The following is an 18,792-nucleotide window of genomic DNA, read 5'->3' as shown; positions in this document are numbered from 1 at the left end:
AGCACGCATTAAAATCGCCACCCACAATGAGAGCGTATCCAGTAAGTTCCAACATATTCTTCGTGATTGTATTATAGAACGCTGAATCAAATGTGTTAGGGTAGGGGTGGACGGTATAAACGGTATACGGTATAAACGGTATGAATTTGCTCTACGGTATGGATTTTGACTATACCGTGTAACCGGTAGTGCAGCTCTAAAATAGCAATGACGTCATGTAACCACAGCGCGACTATTTCACTCGCATTTGCCCCTAAAAATAGATAGAATTAGTCATAGATAATAGATATGTGCGAACTGGAAAAAGTTATTTAGGAGGCTTTGCGCAGTGGGTGTGCCAGCCCCTACCGCACGCATGTAAACACGGGTCTAGTAGTCTAGTGGGACGGGACACGGGAGCTGTCGGGAGGACGGCGGCGTCTCCCTGAGCTAACGTTAGCTTAGCTACCGTTACAAAATGACCCAGTCAACTATTCACTTTTAGTTTAATACATGATGAGGCATTGTCTAACCGAACGGTATCTAGTCGGCCAGCTACCGATAGCTCCTGACATCAACAAACGCTCCACAAAGTCTAGTAGAGAGAGACGTGTGTGTGCTACCTGTTAGCCGTTAGCTCACATTAACGCAAGTTAGTTCACCGTTCAAAACGAAATGTCCCATTGAACTAAATAATTCACCGAGGCGTTGTATTAACGTTATATATCCGGCTTAGCCGGATAGCTCCTGATATCAATGTCTTATAACACTGATTCTATGCGTATTCGAGCTGAGGGCTTGCTAACGTTATACCAATACAATAGAGTCCAGGTGCAGCGCCGGAGAATCCTGGCCGTAGCTCTGCTCGAGGCTACTCGAGTATAGGTCCAGGTGCAGCTCCGGAGAATCCTGGCCGTAGCTGGAGGCTACTAGAGTACACACAGACAGTGGAGCTTGTTGCGTGGTGGCGATGTCTCGCAGATAATACAAGTACAAGTCTAATTATATAATATATATATTTTATAAAAAAAAAAAAAAATTATATAAAATAAAATAATTTTTTTTATCAAAAACGATGATACCGTGATATATACCGTTACCGTCTATGCTTCAAATTATACCGTGATATACATTTTAGACCATACCGTCCACCCCTATGTTAGGGGCATACAATGCTATTATTGCCATCTTCCTATGAGAGAACTCAACTTTTGCTATAGTAATCCTTCCCTCCGTGTCCGACCACACATCCAGGACTTTGATATCAAGGTTACGTCTTGTAACTATGACGACTCCTTTCGTCTTATCATCGGCTGAGGATGAGGAGATAACGTGATATTGTCGATTTGCTAGCCTTGACACATCACCCACCAATAAATGCGTCTCACTAAGGAGAGCAATGTCAATATTTCTTCTCTTCAATAACCAAAGGACACTGGCACGCTTGTGTGGGGCGTTAAGACCTCCTGCGTTCCAAATTAAGATATTCAGTTTAGCCATGGTCGAGTTTGTCTAAATGCGTAGAGAACATACCAGTGCAGCCAGGCTGAGTACAGAGGCGCTGATCCAGGCGGGCCCAGACGGTCAATCCCAGGAGTTCAGAGGAGGAACAATTACACACACATAAGACAACAGCACATAAAACACATAAAAATACCACCCCAGTTACAACCCCCCCTCCTTCTACTCTAAACCCTAACCCACCCGTCCTATTATAAGCCCTCCTATACCCACTAGGGGTGGACGGTATTGTCTAAAATTTATATCACGGTATAATTTGAAGCATAGACGGTAACGGTATATATCACGGTATCAGTGTTTCTTTTGCCTGATAGGCAGGCTATATAAAGAATGACATCCTCAAGGCATGTAGATTTATAATATTTTAACTTAAAACTAGGCTACTTTTGCGTATAAAGTTATTATATTCCAAATAAAATAAGTCCCGAGTCGAGACTCCTGCTCCCATTGCAAACAGCGGGGCTGGATTTTGCTAGAAGCATATGTAGCTGCAGAGCCGCAGAGCGAATTGAATTGAATAAGAATTGAGACAAAGGTGCCACTCATCCTCAGCTTTAAGAATTGACAATTGTGTCAACAAATTGACACGTGTCAACAAATTGACACGTGTCAACAAATTGACACATGTGTCAACAAATTGACACACAAAATGCTTAGAGACGATGGGGGTCAGAACGGCGCAAGGGTGGGGGGGCGCTGTTTGACGGGCCTGTGACCAGACCTGAAAGAGCCACTGGCTCTGCGGCTCTGCAGCTGCATGCTATTCGCAAATCCACTGCTGCACGCCTTCCTCCCGGCTCCCGCTGCTGCCGTCGTTATCATAACACTACACACATATCGTAAAGTTTATGCAAACTGTAGTTGATCACCAGGTATGTTTTATTAACGTAGAATAATTCATATAAGAAAAACGATAGGGAAATATCTTACCTTTCTCCACTGGTTAAAAATGCCAGGAACTGAAATTGAAACTTGCTGTGCCCCGCGGTGATATGTGTTTATTATGAAATGACAATTGCGTGTTGACACGCCCACTGCGCGAAGCCTCCTAAATAACTTTTTCCAGTTTGCACATATCTATTATCTATGACTAATTCTATCTATTTTTAGGGGCAAATGCGATTGAAATAGTCGCGCTGTGGTTACATGACGTCATTGCTATTTTAGAGCTGCTCTACCGGTTAAACGGTATAGTCAAAATCCATACCGTAGAGCAAATTAATACCGTTTATACCGTATACCGTTTATACCGTCCACCCCTAATACCCACTCTCCAATCCCCACCCTATGCCCCATCCACTAAGGATGGTCATCTTCCTATCATTTCCCACTAGAGTCATGGATCCAATAAGACGCTCCCCACTCCGACCCCCCTCTAGATAAACCCCTGATTAAACCCCCACTAGTCCAATAAACACAAATAATAATAAAAATAAAATTCAATAAAGATATCGGTCGAAAACCACCTGAGCCTTGGCCCTAACATGAGATAACCATAATGGAAAAAATAGCCATTATTATATAATAACTCAACATCACACCTGCAACCATCTATTTCCGAGTATGCGCTTCAACGTCGCAATGTTATAGCACAAATGGATAAAGGAAAATTCAAAACAAAATTAAATTAAAGCATACCAGCCGATAGTCTAAGGCAGGATCGGGTCACAGGTAAATTGTGCAAAATTGTGCAAACAGATGTCATTTAAACAACGACAATAATAAGAAAGGGAAAAAAGGGGGTTATGGTCAAAGTGCACACCTGTAACAGTCCCTCTGATCAGGCACAACGGCTGAAATGACATAACCTATGTAAGAATAGAATTAAACACATTCATTAATCCGGGGATGGTAATAGGCAATACCTGACACAACCTGTTATCATATATTGTTTCAATAACGATATCGGTCGAAAATCACCGTGAGCCTTGGCCCTAACATGAGATAACTATAATGGAAAAAAAAAGTCATTATTATATAACAACTCAACATCAACCCTGCAACCATCTATTTCCGAGTCTGCGCATCAACGTCGCAATGTTATAGTACAAATGGATAAAGGAAAATTCAAAACAAAATTAAATTAGAGCATACCAGCATATAGTCTAAGGTAGGATCGGGTTCCAGGTAAATTGTGCAAACAAATGTCATTTAAACAACGATAATAAGAGGAAGGGGAAAAGGGGGTTATGGTCAAAGTGCACACCTGTAACAGTCCCTCTGATCAGGCACCACGGCTGGAATGACATAACCTATGTAAGAATAGAATTAAACACATTCATTAACCCGGGGATGGTAAAAAGCAATACCTGACACAACCTGTTATCATATCTTGTTTATATATATATTCAACCGATCTTCTCCTACCGGAGCCCAAAGCTCAAAACAGCCTGGATATAAAAATAACAGCATACAAGAAGTTAGTTAAGGACCCGATCACTGTTGAATTGTGCGAGCCGATTACACTTAAACAGCAACAACAACCAAAGTGCGTAAATATTAACGGGTCTCGAATGTCTCAGCGCAGACGATAGACACAGCCCGCTAGCTAGCCCGAGGCTAGCGCGTAAGCTAGTGATGAATCCGGATAGCACGTTAGTCTATTATGTACATTGTTCAGCTAGCTCGTTAGCTTCCAAAGAGGCGATACACAAGTACGACCATGAGGTCAGCTTTAGCAAGTAACAGAAGTCATTGGGAAGCCCCGCTAGTTGGATGAGCAGTGGGCAGTTAGCATGTCTGGGCATGACAGCAAGTGTTTGTGAATAGCCGGCCCTAACAATGTATTCAGGCCCACATCGCCAAGTCACTCACCCGATATAGTTATCAAGCTACATTCTCGGGTATCCCCTCGAGATATTCCTTCGCTTTATCCAACGACCAAAATGAACGCAGACCATCGACCTTATCCAACACAGATAATTTCGCGGGAGCGAATAGCGTGGGCCTCAGGCCTAGTTTCCATAGCCTGGACAAGACGACTTTGTATTCGCCTCTCTGTGCTTGAACCTCCGGTGTAAAGTCTTCGAAAATGGCCACTTTGTGATCGCCAAGCCTCAGATTACCCCTTCTGGCACGAGCCGACCGCATGATGAGTTCCCTCTGCTGAAGCCTGTTCAGCTTGACGATGATGGGCCTCAGCTCTTTGTTCACACCAGGAGCGGACCTGCCCGCTCTGTAGGCCGACTCACAGACGGGAGGCGAGGGGAGGACGTCATTTCCCAGTATTTTTTGCAGCAATTCCGGCATGGTCTCAGAGAGACAGCCTTCCCCGCTGCCCTCCGGTACTCCAACAATCCTGATGTTGTAGCGTCTCTCCCGGGACTGTATTTCCTCAATTACCGACTGTAGTTTGGTAACTTCAGCCTGCCTAGCCAGCAGGGAGGACTCGAGATCCACCATCTTCTCGCCCTGTAATGATACCTCCGTCGTTAGCGCAGCTAGCTCGATAGCATTAGCCGAGGAGATAACGTACAGCGACTCCATCTTGTCTATCAGCGGGACGAGCACCAGCCTTATTTCCTCTGATATCTCTCGATGAAGGTTGACACAAAAATCCGCCAGCACTTTCTTTTGTGCTTCAGCGGAGCGTGTCTCAGACTCTGCATGCAGCTTGGTCATGATCGAGAGCACAGCTTCGCTTATCTCACCGACACCGGGCGATGGTGCGGCCAGGCCCGGTGGTGGTTTGCTGGTTGGGGTGCTCATGGATCTGGTTTCCACCACCGACATCGCAGAAAGTCAAAAAAAAGTCGACGACAGTATTTGAAACACGACAACTTAGCAAGCAGACAAAAAACAAATACAAATAAAATAAAGACTAATGGGGAGAAACGTATATTCTGCACGGTAGAAGGGAGCTCATGTGAAACACGTCTACTCCATGATCGCTCAGCTCCGCCCCCACGTTAAAACTAACCTAAAGTTAGTTGTTCATCAACAATCTCAACATTTGTTTTATTAGCTCAAAAACACAGAACCGGACGAGACAAATTGTCCGTTCATACGTTCTGCTAGGATAATAACAACAATACTTCCGCTCCGGTCGGTGGGCTTCAAAATAAAAGTCTAAAACACCGGAAAAGACGTTTATTTTGTACAGCGTTTTCCTCCACGAGTACTCGAGTCAGCGTTTCCGTTAGCCGGTAATTACCGGTATTTGACCGGCAAAATCTGTTGAAGTCCGACATATTTAATCTCTCCGGTCTTAATGTCCGGTGAAAATAATTCCCTGAGTCTAAGCACAATTTGATTATTTGAATTGTATTAAAATAGGCTAAAATTAAATAGCCTATGCGATGAACGAAACAATCATTACATTTGTTTCATCGTTGCTTCTAATAATGACAACGACGTTGTCAGCGAGAGCTTAGTGCTGGGTGTGCGAACTTTTGTGAAGCTGCAGAGCCGGAGCAGCAGCAGCACAATGCAGTACTCCAGCAGTACTCCAATTCAGCCATTTTCAATTCAATGTTGGGTGGGGGGCGCTGCTGTGCGGTCCCCAGAAAAGAGCCAATAACAGCTGAATCTGCTGCTCTGCATCGACATACTCTCGCAAATAAGTCATTGGGAGGTGGAGAGAGAGAGAGTCGTCACGCAAACCCACGATAATGTTGCCGTCTCTCTCTGCCAAATTTCTCAGTTCTTCACTTGATATAATTAATACAAATGTCCAATATAACGGAATTCGTTAGCTCATAAAAATGTGATTATAACAGACTGTTGTTTATTAATGTCGGGCGACTGCCCACAGACACCTATTTGATTTAAAGTCGGCAGCAGCACGAGTCTCGGGACTTATTCTATTTGGAATATAATGACTTTATACGCAAAAGTAGCCTAGTTTTAAGTAAAAATATTATAAATCTACATGCCTTGATGATGTCATTCTTTTGTTTTGTTGTCATTCTTTTGCCTATCAATTGTTTTTAAGCTCAATAAACTCTGACCGGAATTTCTCTCATTTGACCGGTAGATTGAAATCTACCGGACACTGAGGCCGGCAACAATTTTTTCTAACGGAAACCCTGACTCGAGTACATCATGTGATCAATCGATCTAGATTATTTTTGCCCATCCCTAGTTTATCCTGTGCTGAAATCTCCATTCCAATAGAGATATTTTGGTGTTTATTTGATTATTGTTTCACTGCCTTTTTATTTATTACGTTTCCACAGTTTTTTCCTTATACTTTATTAACATTTTGTACATTGTACCGCAAGGTACATTAATAATACATGTACATGTTAAAAGGATGACACAAAAAGCCAGACAGAGGGCTTGTTTCCAGTTTCAGTTTGTTTTATAATAAACAATCAAACTGAGCATTTTTTTATTTAGGATATTTAAAATGTCTTCCAATGTTAAATAAAGGTTTATTGCACTTTGAAACGGTAACCTTGCATTATTATGCTATTATTATATTAGTAAAAAAAAATAAAAAAGGTTAATTGAAAACTTTATTATTATTATTATTTATTTACATTTCTCAAAAAAAAAAATCTCTCAAAACCGCAATAATATCGCTTATCGCAATAATTTCTGGGACAATTAATCGCCCAGCAAAATGTGTTATCGTGACAGGCCTAGTTAGCGTTATCAATGATCGATTAAGGAAGGTGCTTACAATTTGAACCCCTAGTTATGATAGACAGAGTGGTGTTATGAGCAGGTCTTGTTTGTGTTTAAAGGAACACGCCAACTTTTTGGGAAATTAGCTTATTTGCCATCTAGTGTGTGTATATGTGTATAGAACCAGTTTCTCAGGAACCTAGCGTGTCTTTTTTTTTACCATGCATATCTTGTGTCTTATCTATTTTATTTTTCTATGCCTATTTTATTCTATTTTATTATTGTATTTTGCACAATCAAAGCGGGCATGACCACCCGCATTTCACTGTATGCCCTGGTATGTATATGACAAATAAACCTCTTGATTCTTGATTCATCTACCCTGGAGTTACAAGCTGATACATCCCCTTTTCTTCTCTGCTAGCTTAGCGTCATTCACTGGAAGTACCGTAAATTTCGGACTATAAGCCGCACCTTTTTTCCCCATTTTTCGACCCTGCGGCTTATATAACGGTGCGGCTTATATGTGACTCGTCGTGACCAAACCCGAAAATGTTAAAATCTAAATATTGCTTTTTTGACTGCATTGAAATGTTATTTATCTGTTCCCTTATTTGCTCAACTTAATACAACTTGTAAATGAGTTAATTCTTGTTATTTGTCCGACAGTATTGTGTCCCAATGCTAATTCCATATGGTAATTAAACATTAAAACACCTGCGGCTTATAGTCCAGTGCGGCTTATATATGTACACATCATTACATTTAGCTGCTGCGGCTTATATTCAGGTGCGGCTTATAGTGCGAAAAGTACGGTAGGTGTGCCAGTGTGTAGCCTAGTTCCCAACAGTCACCCCCAATACACTCCAAATACAACTCTTGTTTGTGTTTAATCTGCTGGCTGTGGTGCTGAGCGAAGGGGTGGGACAATACATCGATCCAGATCGATATATCGATCTATCATCAATGATCCAATAGGATCGATGCAACGTAAAAAGATCGGTTCATAACTAGGGATGGGTACCTTTCACATTTGAACCGATACCGGTACCTGTGAATCGATACCGGTACCCAACGGTACCTTTTTTCGGTACTTTAGTCTCAAGAAATTTAATTGACCTACCTCAGTCGTAAAAAAAAAATCCAAACTTCAAATAACTACAATTTCGACAGTTTTCGGCTTGCCATTGCTCCGACTGCTTTGTTGTTGAATCAAGTCAAATCCTAGGTAAGCATATATTGTGCGTGTGAACGTTGACATGAAACTCTGTAGTACCGACGTGTTTCGGTTCGGTACCTCAAAAGTACCGAATTCGGTACCCATCCCTATTCATAACTCGATACTCTTATTTTGAAAATCCTGTGGCGAGTCGTATCCGCCCACAACAACAACAACAGCAGCACAACAGCAGCATGTGAAACGCTGTGTAAACGTTACAGCAGAGCAGGGCTACAGAGTGCGCCTATTTAGCGACCCAAAATAAGTCCCTGCTAAATAAGAACGATATTCTATTTGTTCCATCCAGTTTAATCAACATGAGAGTCAACAAATGCTTGCTTTATGCAGCCATTTAACACAAAGGGATGACCCTCATGCATTGCAAATTTGCATCAAATTCAAAACAGAGTGATGCACAAAATAACATGAATCTTGCGTTAAAAAAAATAGTGGCGTTAAAAGAATTGTGCGTTAACTTTGACAGCCTTGATTAAAAGCAATAAATAGTTTTCATTTAAATGTCTGGAAGAGCTCAAAAATTTCAAGTGATATTTTCTTTGGCTTTTTTGAGTTGATCTAAATGTTACCGATTGTGTTAAATGGGCTTATTATGATATCGTCTCATATCGATCACAGGCACCTGAATTGAATCGTATCGTGTCGTGGCAGACTTTGTTATATCTGCAAAATATCGTATCGTGATGAAACTGGCGATTCCCACCCCTAGTGCTGAGCAGGTCTTGTTGTGTTTAACCCTTTCACTGCCACACGACAACCCTTTCACTGTGACAATACAGAAGGTTAGCCCTTTACTATCACACAACCGACGGATGCGGAGCTAATGATGCTAATGATGGAGCATCGCCGTCGGTTGTGTGATAGTAAAGGGTTAACCTTATGTCGTGTGGCAGTGAAAGGGTTAAGCTGCTGAGGTCTGTACGTGGTTCACGTCTGAATAATTCCCCCCCACTGTATACCGAAACATTCCACAAGGGGGCGACAGTGGCTCGGGTAGGTAGAGCAGTCGTCTGGTAATCCAGAGGTTTTCCGGTTCGATTCCTGTTCCTCCCGGGCAGCGTGTCGAAGTGTCCTTGAGCAAGACACTTAACCCCCTAACTGCTCCCGATGAGCAGGTTGGCACCTTGCATGGTCGCCTCCGCCGTCGGTGTGTGAATGTGTGAGTGAATGGGTCAAATGTGAGGAACAAATTGTAAAGCGCTTTGGATAAAAGCTGCTATATAAATGCAGCCATTTACCATTTAGTGACACACCATGCCTGCTGAGGCTGTTTGAGGTGTTCCCTGTAACTGGTCGCAGCTGAAAAGGTCAACATCTCATTCTATTTATTTACTGTTCTGTAAAAGTCTTGTTCAATGTAATGTTTTATGTTTTGCGTGGACCCCAGGAAGAACAGCTAATGGGGATCCTAATAAACTCAATAAACTCAATAAACATCGACATAAACACGAAACATGGTGTCGTTTTCAAAGTGTTTTTGTGAGTGAGAAGACAAACGGGTGAATATTTTAATAAAAAATTTAAATAAATCCTAGTTTGTGTGAACTTGTAGAAGTGGACACTGGACAGGGTAGAAGACTGAGCAGGGCCTGAATAACGTGGAGGGTGTCTTCTGTTCCAGTCTGCAAAAGCTGCATCGTGAAGTACCTGCAGACGAGCAAGTATTGTCCGATGTGCAACATCAAGATCCACGAGACGCAGCCGCTGCTCAACCTGAAGCTGGACCGCGTGATGCAAGACATCGTCTACAAGCTGGTGCCTGGGCTCCAAGAAAGTGAGTTCACATTATTATTCACTACAGATATCACTGCCCTGTCATAGGCAACTAAAGATGTCTGACCTCTGGTGTAATGCCTACATGTATGTCTGACCTCTGACCCTCACCAGACTGTTAACACTTTAACTGCCACACACAAGATATCTCGGGTTTATTTTTATGTGGTTGAAAGCCACTCATGAGATTTCTCGGATTATCTTTTTTTTTTTTAAGCGATCTGAAATCATATTGCATCACACGAGCCTACCCGAGTATACACGAGCTCCGCCGGAGATTATATGTGGAAAAAAGCGCCCCCTATCGTCTTTCAGATGACATAAGGGATTTTGGAATGGACTCAATGAAAATGATGGGGAAAAAAATCCGGTACTCCACATTTTCCAGTCCACTGATCCAGCCGGGGTTACCACAGTTCATTCTGGAGCGTCTGAGCCCCGCTGATCATGGAGTTCTACTGTATCGCGTTGGATCCATACACTTATCGATTTTTTCGAAAAGGTGATCAGGAATTGGAATATACCAGTTGGATACCATCTGATGTCAGGTAAGGACTCTATGTTATCAGTGTTAGGATAATCAGACTAATTTTGATGAAGTTATAAGCTGTTTTGTGAAATGGACTCTTTCGGTTTCACTGTAAAAGTCAGAGAGGAAATCAACGCGGCGATTATCCGTGCGCGGCCCGAATGTGCTTGCGTGCACGTATAATATTGATCATCTAGCGTTTATTTGAAAACGATTCATAAAAAGGCCGACGAATATCAACGTTGTGGAATATTCCAGTAAAGGACGATTTTCATAGAATGCTCCAGAATGGGCTGTTTTTTATCTGAAAACGGGTGCTTTTCTAAATGCTCTGAAACGGAAATGACGCGATAAAAAAACAATCTGCCTTGACAGCACTGACTGGAAAATAGTCTTTGATAATGCGATGGGCAGATTAGACCCATAATTTAAAACATAGATTAGGCGATATTAACGTTAACATTGGCGCCGATGGTGGCATTCAGCGGGTAAAAAGGAAAACCCGGCGTGGATGATGTAACTCATTACTCTATAAAGCAGTATGCACTTTAGTGCATGATGTAACTCATTACACTAAGGGTTTTCTGTTCCGAAATGGCTTTAGGATTTAGGGTCAATGTGTCTTGTGTGTATAACTATAACATGCTCCTTGTTCCTCTGGCTGCGCGGGATGAGGCGGTGTAGGTCAAATACCGCCCGCGCTCCTGCGGAAAGACCAAGTCCCTCTGTGCAGAGGGGAGCCCTGAGGAGGGAAAAAACGTCTCTCCTCCTCAAGGGGAGACTGATCCAACCAAGATGTCTGTAAACAAGCGTTGACAGCATCCTAGCCCTCCCTGCGGTTATAGCTTGCGGCTAGGTCAAAGCTAATAACCTCAACCTTGCACGATGTTTCGACGTCGGCTGGCCCTAAGGCCCCACCACCGACACAATTTTTGACAGAAAAAACAGCAATTCGAACAATGTTACTAGTCGCTGCTAATTCTATACCGCGGCGGTATAGGCTTTAACAGCCCACCAGCCACCTGCCGGGCCGACTCGCCTCATGGCGTCGCCTCACCGTTCCACCATGTCAGAGGCAAAGGACTGATGCCACCTGCTTCACAAGCACGGAGCACCAGTGGTGGCTGCAGACAAAAGACTACTACTAGTGAAGCACTGCCTCACTGGTAGGTAGAGTTGTTCCGATACCGATACCAGTATCGGAAATGCCGCCGATACTGCCTACAATGCTGGTATCGGCGGGTACACGTAAATTCTAGCCTCCGATCCCATGACGTCATTTATCTCCTGCCGAGAGTGAGGATTATAAAATTACATTACATTACATGTTTAATCAAAGCCCATACAATTTTTCATAATATTTCAAATATCATAATGATGTGTTTTCTATATTATATCCACAATCATTCATCTAAAAAATGGTATGGGCTTTGATTAAACATGTAACCTACACCTACTGTAACTTACTGTACCTCTGCTTCCTACAGCACAGCAGGTAATGACGTTAATCAATGGAACGCGAAACATAATAACGTTACGCTTTCTAGTTCAGCGCATTTCATAACTGTATGGGCTTTGTTTATACACGAGTGAATCTGGTAGTCTATGATACACTGCGTGGATGGGCTTTCAGAGGGAGAGGCATGACTTCGCGACAGCCATATTAGACACTCACTGTACATCAGTGTGGAACTGTAACGTTATATGTTATTTCGCCCGTGGAGGCTGCTGAGCCTGAAGCGCCAGCGGGGCGACGCGGTGGTTTTTCCCCGGCGTCCGTGCGCCGCCGCCGGCTTGATCCAGCTTCAGCAGCAGCAGCAGCAGCAGCGGCGGTGCTCTGTTGTAGGAAGCCCTTCAATGACAGCGGCGCGCTCTCATATTTTGCGAATGCATAAACTATATCTTAAATTATGGCTATGTGTCTAATATGGCTGTCGCTTATCAATGACTTCGCGACAGCCATATTAGACACATCGCCATAATTTAAGATATAGTTTATGCATTCGCAAATATGAGAGCTCTGTCATTGAAGTGGGTGGTGGCAGCATTACTAACAGTAGCGATTTTTATTGTTTTGTCATGACCAAACATAATCCCAACATAGATAGGAGGTCGTGTACCCCAACAAGTACACAAGTTGGTTGCCGCGCTGCCGCTCGCTTGCTCCTTGGATTTCATTTGGGACGTGCGCTTGCCTGCGCGTGGGGGCGGGGGGGCGCGGCCAATCAGAGAAAAGCCGAACACAAGTTGGTTGCCTTTAATATTCACGCGTCCCGCACACAATTCATAGATTCACAAAAAGCACACCAGCCCTAGGCCTCAGCCCATCCACCCATGAAATGGTAAACAAGCCCCCGTCAAAACTCCCAACATAGCGGTCAGGTGGCGTAGCGGAGATTGTGCTCGTCACCAATGCAAGAGGCTGCGGTCTCGACTCCCGGAGAGTCAGCATTGCCTTGGCTCGGGCTGATCGCTATACTAACTCGTTTGGCTGAGTTAGGGGGAGGGGAGCCGTGGGTGGGTCCTGGGCGTTGTGGACACTGTCCACTGGACAGCGACCCCTACAGTTCGGTCGGGGCGCCTGCTCAGCGAGGGTAGGATCTGGAGGGAGGTAGTGCGACCTTCCACACGTTACACTCTCCCAGTGAGAATTTGAGCTGCCAGGCTGGCTGCCGGCTGGCTGCACATGCGTCGGAGGAAAGCATGTGACAGTCTCCGGCCTCTCGGACCAACAGTAGGGGGGAGTGCGCAACAACCAGGAAGGGGGTTGGGAATTGGCATAACGACTAACAGTGGGATGGGAGAAAAAATCGGAAAAAAGGAGGGGAAAAAAGATTAAAAAAAAAAGAAATCCCAACATTAGACACCGATTGACCGTCAGCATGAATGGTTAAGAGGAGGGAAGACCTTTTAGTAAAGACAGCCCTCGGCGGGGAACAAGAATGGAGACCCAGCTTTGTAGCATTAGCATTAGCCGCGCGCACTAGGATAGCTGGGAAAACACCCAAAACAGAGTCATATGACGACCATGTTTTCCCAAATATCCTGCCCCTCGCGCCAATACACAACTCGGCTGTCTCACGGGACAACGAGCAGTATGACAAATGCATTAATGCCTTTTAAGGCATTAAGGCCCTACCTGTGCGCGACCTAGCCCGACAGCTAGCCGTCGCGCGACGTCCCTCGGTCCGCTGTCCGAGATGAGGAAACCCAGGACAGGCCCGATGCGCTGTTAGGATGTGCCAAGAAGATTCCAGGGGCTGGTGAATCTCAGACGAAAACCCAACATTGTGTAATTTCTCTCTGCATTTCATAACAACTAGTTCATGGAGTGCACTGCAGTGTCCATTTTGGAAACAAAAAAAGGTGGAAGGGGGAGTGTGACCATGTCCGGCGTCATATAGTAGGACGCGGGGGCGTGGCCTGGTCACGTGCATGAGAGTGCAATTGTTTCTTCATGAGCACAATAGGTGCTGGAGATAAGAGATATCTCATTATGGCTAGAGTGAGACGCGATTGGCCAGTATGATAATATAACTATAACACACTCCTTGTTCCCAGGTGTGTATAACTATAACATGCTCCTTGTTCCCAGGTGTGTATAACTATAACACGTTCCTTGTTCCCAGGTGTGTATAACTATAACACGCTCCTTGTTCCCAGGTGTGTCTAACTATAACACGCTCCTTGTTCCCAGGTGAGGACAAGAGAATCAAGGAGTTCTATCAGTCGCGAGGGCTGGAGCGAGTCATCCAGTCTGACGGTGAGTTTGAATACATGGCCATCATTTCAAAACGTGCTGAATTGAGGTATTGTTGATCATATTGACGCCTACATGCTACACACGCACGTGGCACTTTACCTACTGTTTGTGTGTACTGTACATCGTGGACGTTTGTATAATTCATTGTCCTTTTATGACGGACGAGACACGAGCGTGTCATTGTGCTCTGATGGTATCTGGAGCGTCAGCACTGTTCCAATCCACCTCCCTAAGCACTCTGATCCACAAAGCAGTATGCACTTTAGTACATGATGTAACTCATTACTCTATAAAGCAGTATGCACTTTAGTACATGATGTAACTCATTACTCTATAAAGCAGTATGCACTTTAGTACATGATGTAACTCATTACTCTATAAAGCAGTATGCACTTTAGTACATGATGTAACTCATTACTCTATAAAGCAGTATGCACTTTAGTACATGATGTAACTCATTACTCTATAAAGCAGTATGCACTTTAGTACATGATGTAACTCATTACTCTATAAAGCAGTATGCACTTTAGTGCATGATGTAACTCATTACTCTATAAAGCAGTATGCACTTTAGTACATGATGTAACTCATTACTCTATGAAGCAGTATGCACTTTAGTGCATGATGTAACTCATTACTCTATAAAGCAGTATGCACTTTAGTGCATGATGTAACTCATTACTCTATAAAGCAGTATGCACTTTAGTGCATGATGTAACTCATTACTCTATAAAGCAGTATGCACTTTAGTGCATGATGTAACTCATTACTCTATAAAGCAGTATGCACTTTAGTACATGATGTAACTCATTACTCTATAAAGCAGTATGCACTTTAGTACATGATGTAACTCATTACTCTATAAAGCAGTATGCACTTTAGTGCATGATGTAACTCATTACTCTATAAAGCAGTATGCACTTTAGTACATGATGTAACTCATTACTCTATAAAGCAGTATGCAGTTTAGTGCATGATTTAACTCATTACTCCACAAAGCAGTATGCACTTTAGTACATGATGTAACTCATTACTCTATAAAGCAGTATGCACTTTAGTGCATGATGTAACTCATTACTCTATAAAGCAGTATGCACTTTAGTACATGATGTAACTCATTACTCTATAAAGCAGTATGCACTTTAGTACATGATGTAACTCATTACTCTATAAAGCAGTATGCACTTTAGTATTAGTGCATGATGTAATGCATTACTCTATAAAGCAGTATGCACTTTAGTGCATGATGTAACTCATTACTCTATAAAGCAGTATGTACTTTAGTGCATGATGTAACTCATTACTCTATAAAGCAGTATGCACTTTAGTGCATGATGTAACTCATTACTCTATAAAGCAGTATGCACTTTAGTGCATGATGTAACTCATTACTCTATAAAGCAGTATGTACTTTAGTGCATGATGTAACTCATTACTCTATAAAGCAGTATGCACTTTAGTACATGATGTAACTCATTACTCTATAAAGCAGTATGCACTTTAGTACATGATGTAACTCATTACTCTATAAAGCAGTATGCACTTTAGTACATGATGTAACTCATTACTCTATAAAGCAGTATGCACTTTAGTACATGATGTAACTCATTACTCTATAAAGCAGTATGCACTTTAGTACATGATGTAACTCATTACTCTATAAAGCAGTATGCACTTTAGTACATGATGTAACTCATTACTCTATAAAGCAGTATGCACTTTAGTGCATGATGTAACTCATTACTCTATAAAGCAGTATGCACTTTAGTGCATGATGTAACTCATTACTCTATAAAGCAGTATGCACTTTAGTGCATGATGTAACTCATTACTCTATAAAGCAGTATGCACTTTAGTGCATGATGTAACTCATTACTCCATAAAGCAGTATGCACTTTAGTGCATGATGTAACTCATTACTCTATAAAGCAGTATGCACTTTAGTGCATGATGTAACTCATTACTCTATAAAGCAGTATGCACTTTAGTGCATGATGTAACTCATTACTCCATAAAGCAGTATGCACTTTAGTGCATGATGTAACTCATTAAAAGCAGTATGCACTTTAGTACATGATGTAACTCATTACTCTATAAAGCAGTATGCACTTTAGTACATGATGTAACTCATTACTCTATAAAGCAGTATGCACTTTAGTGCATGATGTAACTCATTACTCTATAAAGCAGTATGCACTTTAGTGCATGATGTAACTCATTACTCTATAAAGCAGTATGCACTTTAGTGCATGATGTAACTCATTACTCTATAAAGCAGTATGCACTTTAGTACATGATGTAACTCATTTCTCTATAAAGCAGTATGCACTTTAGTACATGATGTAACTCATTACTCTATAAAGCAGTATGCACTTTAGTACATGATGTAACTCATTTCTCTATAAAGCAGTATGCACTTTAGTGCATGATGTAACTCATTACTCTATAAAGCAGTATGCACTTTAGTACATGATGTAACTCATTTCTCTATAAAGCAGTATGCACTTTAGTACATGATGTAACTCATTACTCTATAAAGCAGTATGCACTTTAGTACATGATGTAACTCATTACTCTATAAACAGTATGCACTTTAGTGCATGATGTAACTCATTACTCTATAAAGCAGTATGCACTTTAGTACATGATGTAACTCATTACTCTATAAAGCAGTATGCACTTTAGTACATGATGTAACTCATTACTCTATAAAGCAGTATGCACTTTAGTGCATGATGTAACTCATTACTCTATAAAGCAGTATGCACTTTAGTGCATGATGTAACTCATTACTCTATAAAGCAGTATGCACTTTAGTGCATGATGTAACTCATTACTCTATGAAGCAGTATGCACTTTAGTACATGATGTAACTCATTACTCTATAAAGCAGTATGCACTTTAGTACATGATGTAACTCATTACTCTATAAAGCAGTATGCACTTTAGTACATGATGTAACTCATTACTCTATAAAGCAGTATGCACTTTAGTGCATGATGTAACTCATTACTCTATAAAGCAGTATGCACTTTAGTGCATGTTGTAACTCATTACTCTATAAAGCAGTATGCACTTTAGTGCATGATGTAACTCATTACTCTATAAAGCAGTATGCACTTTAGTACATGATGTAACTCATTACTCTATAAAGCAGTATGCACTTTAGTGCATGTTGTAACTCATTACTCTATAAAGCAGTATGCACTTTAGTGCATGATGTAACTCATTACTCTATAAAGCAGTATGCACTTTAGTACATGATGTAACTCATTACTCTATAAAGCAGTATGTACTTTATTCCCTCTCAGATGACATGACAGGATTAAACTCGTCCATGTTGTTCCCCTCTCAGATGCCTTTCCCGACATGGCAGGATTACCGTACACCAGTTTTGACCATTCAAAAGCCCACTTCTACAGATATGACGAGCAGGTCTCGCTCTGTCTAGAAAGACAAAGGTAAGCCCTCGTTTTGACGCTTGGGAAGTAAGTGGTCCACTTTACAATGTGCCGTTTGAGGGCGGCTGGGTGGCGTAGCGGAGATTGCGCTCGTCACCAGTGCAAGAGACTCCGGTCTCGACTCCCCGAGTCGGCATTGCCTGCGGCTTGGGCCAGTCATCATACTATCTCAATTGGCAGAGGTAGCGGGTGGAAAGTCGATGGGTGGGGATTGGACGTTGTGGACAGCGACTCCTACAGGTCGGTTGGGGGACGCCTGTACAGCAGAGACAGGAAGTATCGGGGGCAGCGTGAGCCTCCCACGCGTTACTCCGCGCCAATGAGAGTCTGCGCTGTCTGGTGAAAAGATGCAACAGGCTGCCTCCTCGTGTACCGGAGGGGACACGTGATGCAAGGCTTCTATCCTCACTGCAGCCGACCAGTGGGAGGCATAGTCTAGCAACGTTCAAGACAGGGGAGGGAAGAATTGAAGGGGAGAATTGGCGATACAAAATTGGGATGGGAGAAAAATAGAAAATAACGCTGCTGGCGGGACAAAACCTCATAACTCCATTTTATTTTATTTTTAATATATAAATCAACTCCGTAGATCATCCTCCATATGTGTAGAAAAAGTGGATAAAAAATGAAACATGTGCCGTTTGAGTTCACATACCTTATAAGCCCACTTGCAACTTTGACACGGAATAAAACATTTTAGAATATCTTGTTCTTTGATGTCTCATCCAATTCAGGAAGTTCTTTTGTGAAGTTTTCTTTTATTTTAAACAAATCGGATATATGGTTAATGAATTTGTGTTTGATGGTTTTGCATTTAAATGCTACTTACCCTATCAATTAGTAACTCATAAGACATCTGTAAACATCTGCCCGGAGTCTGATAGAATATAACGTTGGCCTGCTTGTAAATTTAATTTAAAAGTTTGAGTTTAATGTGTAACATTACAGCTTTTTTAAA

General features: G+C 42.3%; 1 protein-coding gene across 5 annotated transcripts in view; it reads left to right on the top strand.

Annotated features, from left to right (window-relative positions):
* The window catches only part of pcgf1 (polycomb group ring finger 1), a 106,168-nt gene that overhangs the window by 19,877 nt on the left and 67,499 nt on the right, over positions 1-18,792 (top strand). For all 5 annotated transcript variants that reach the window (XM_084338568.1, XM_084338567.1, XM_084338565.1 and 2 more), the window contains exons 3-5: positions 9,930-10,082; positions 14,308-14,373; positions 17,729-17,834. In XM_084338568.1, the coding sequence (XP_084194694.1) occupies positions 9,930-10,082; positions 14,308-14,373; positions 17,729-17,834 (325 nt within the window). The remainder of the gene's footprint in view (positions 1-9,929; positions 10,083-14,307; positions 14,374-17,728; positions 17,835-18,792) is intronic.

Source organism: Notolepis coatsorum, assembly GCF_963971535.1.
Source record: "Notolepis coatsorum genome assembly, contig: SCAFFOLD_70, whole genome shotgun sequence".
Taxonomy (NCBI): Eukaryota; Metazoa; Chordata; class Actinopteri; order Aulopiformes; family Paralepididae; genus Notolepis; species Notolepis coatsorum.
This window is presented reverse-complemented; position numbering and strand designations above follow the sequence as displayed.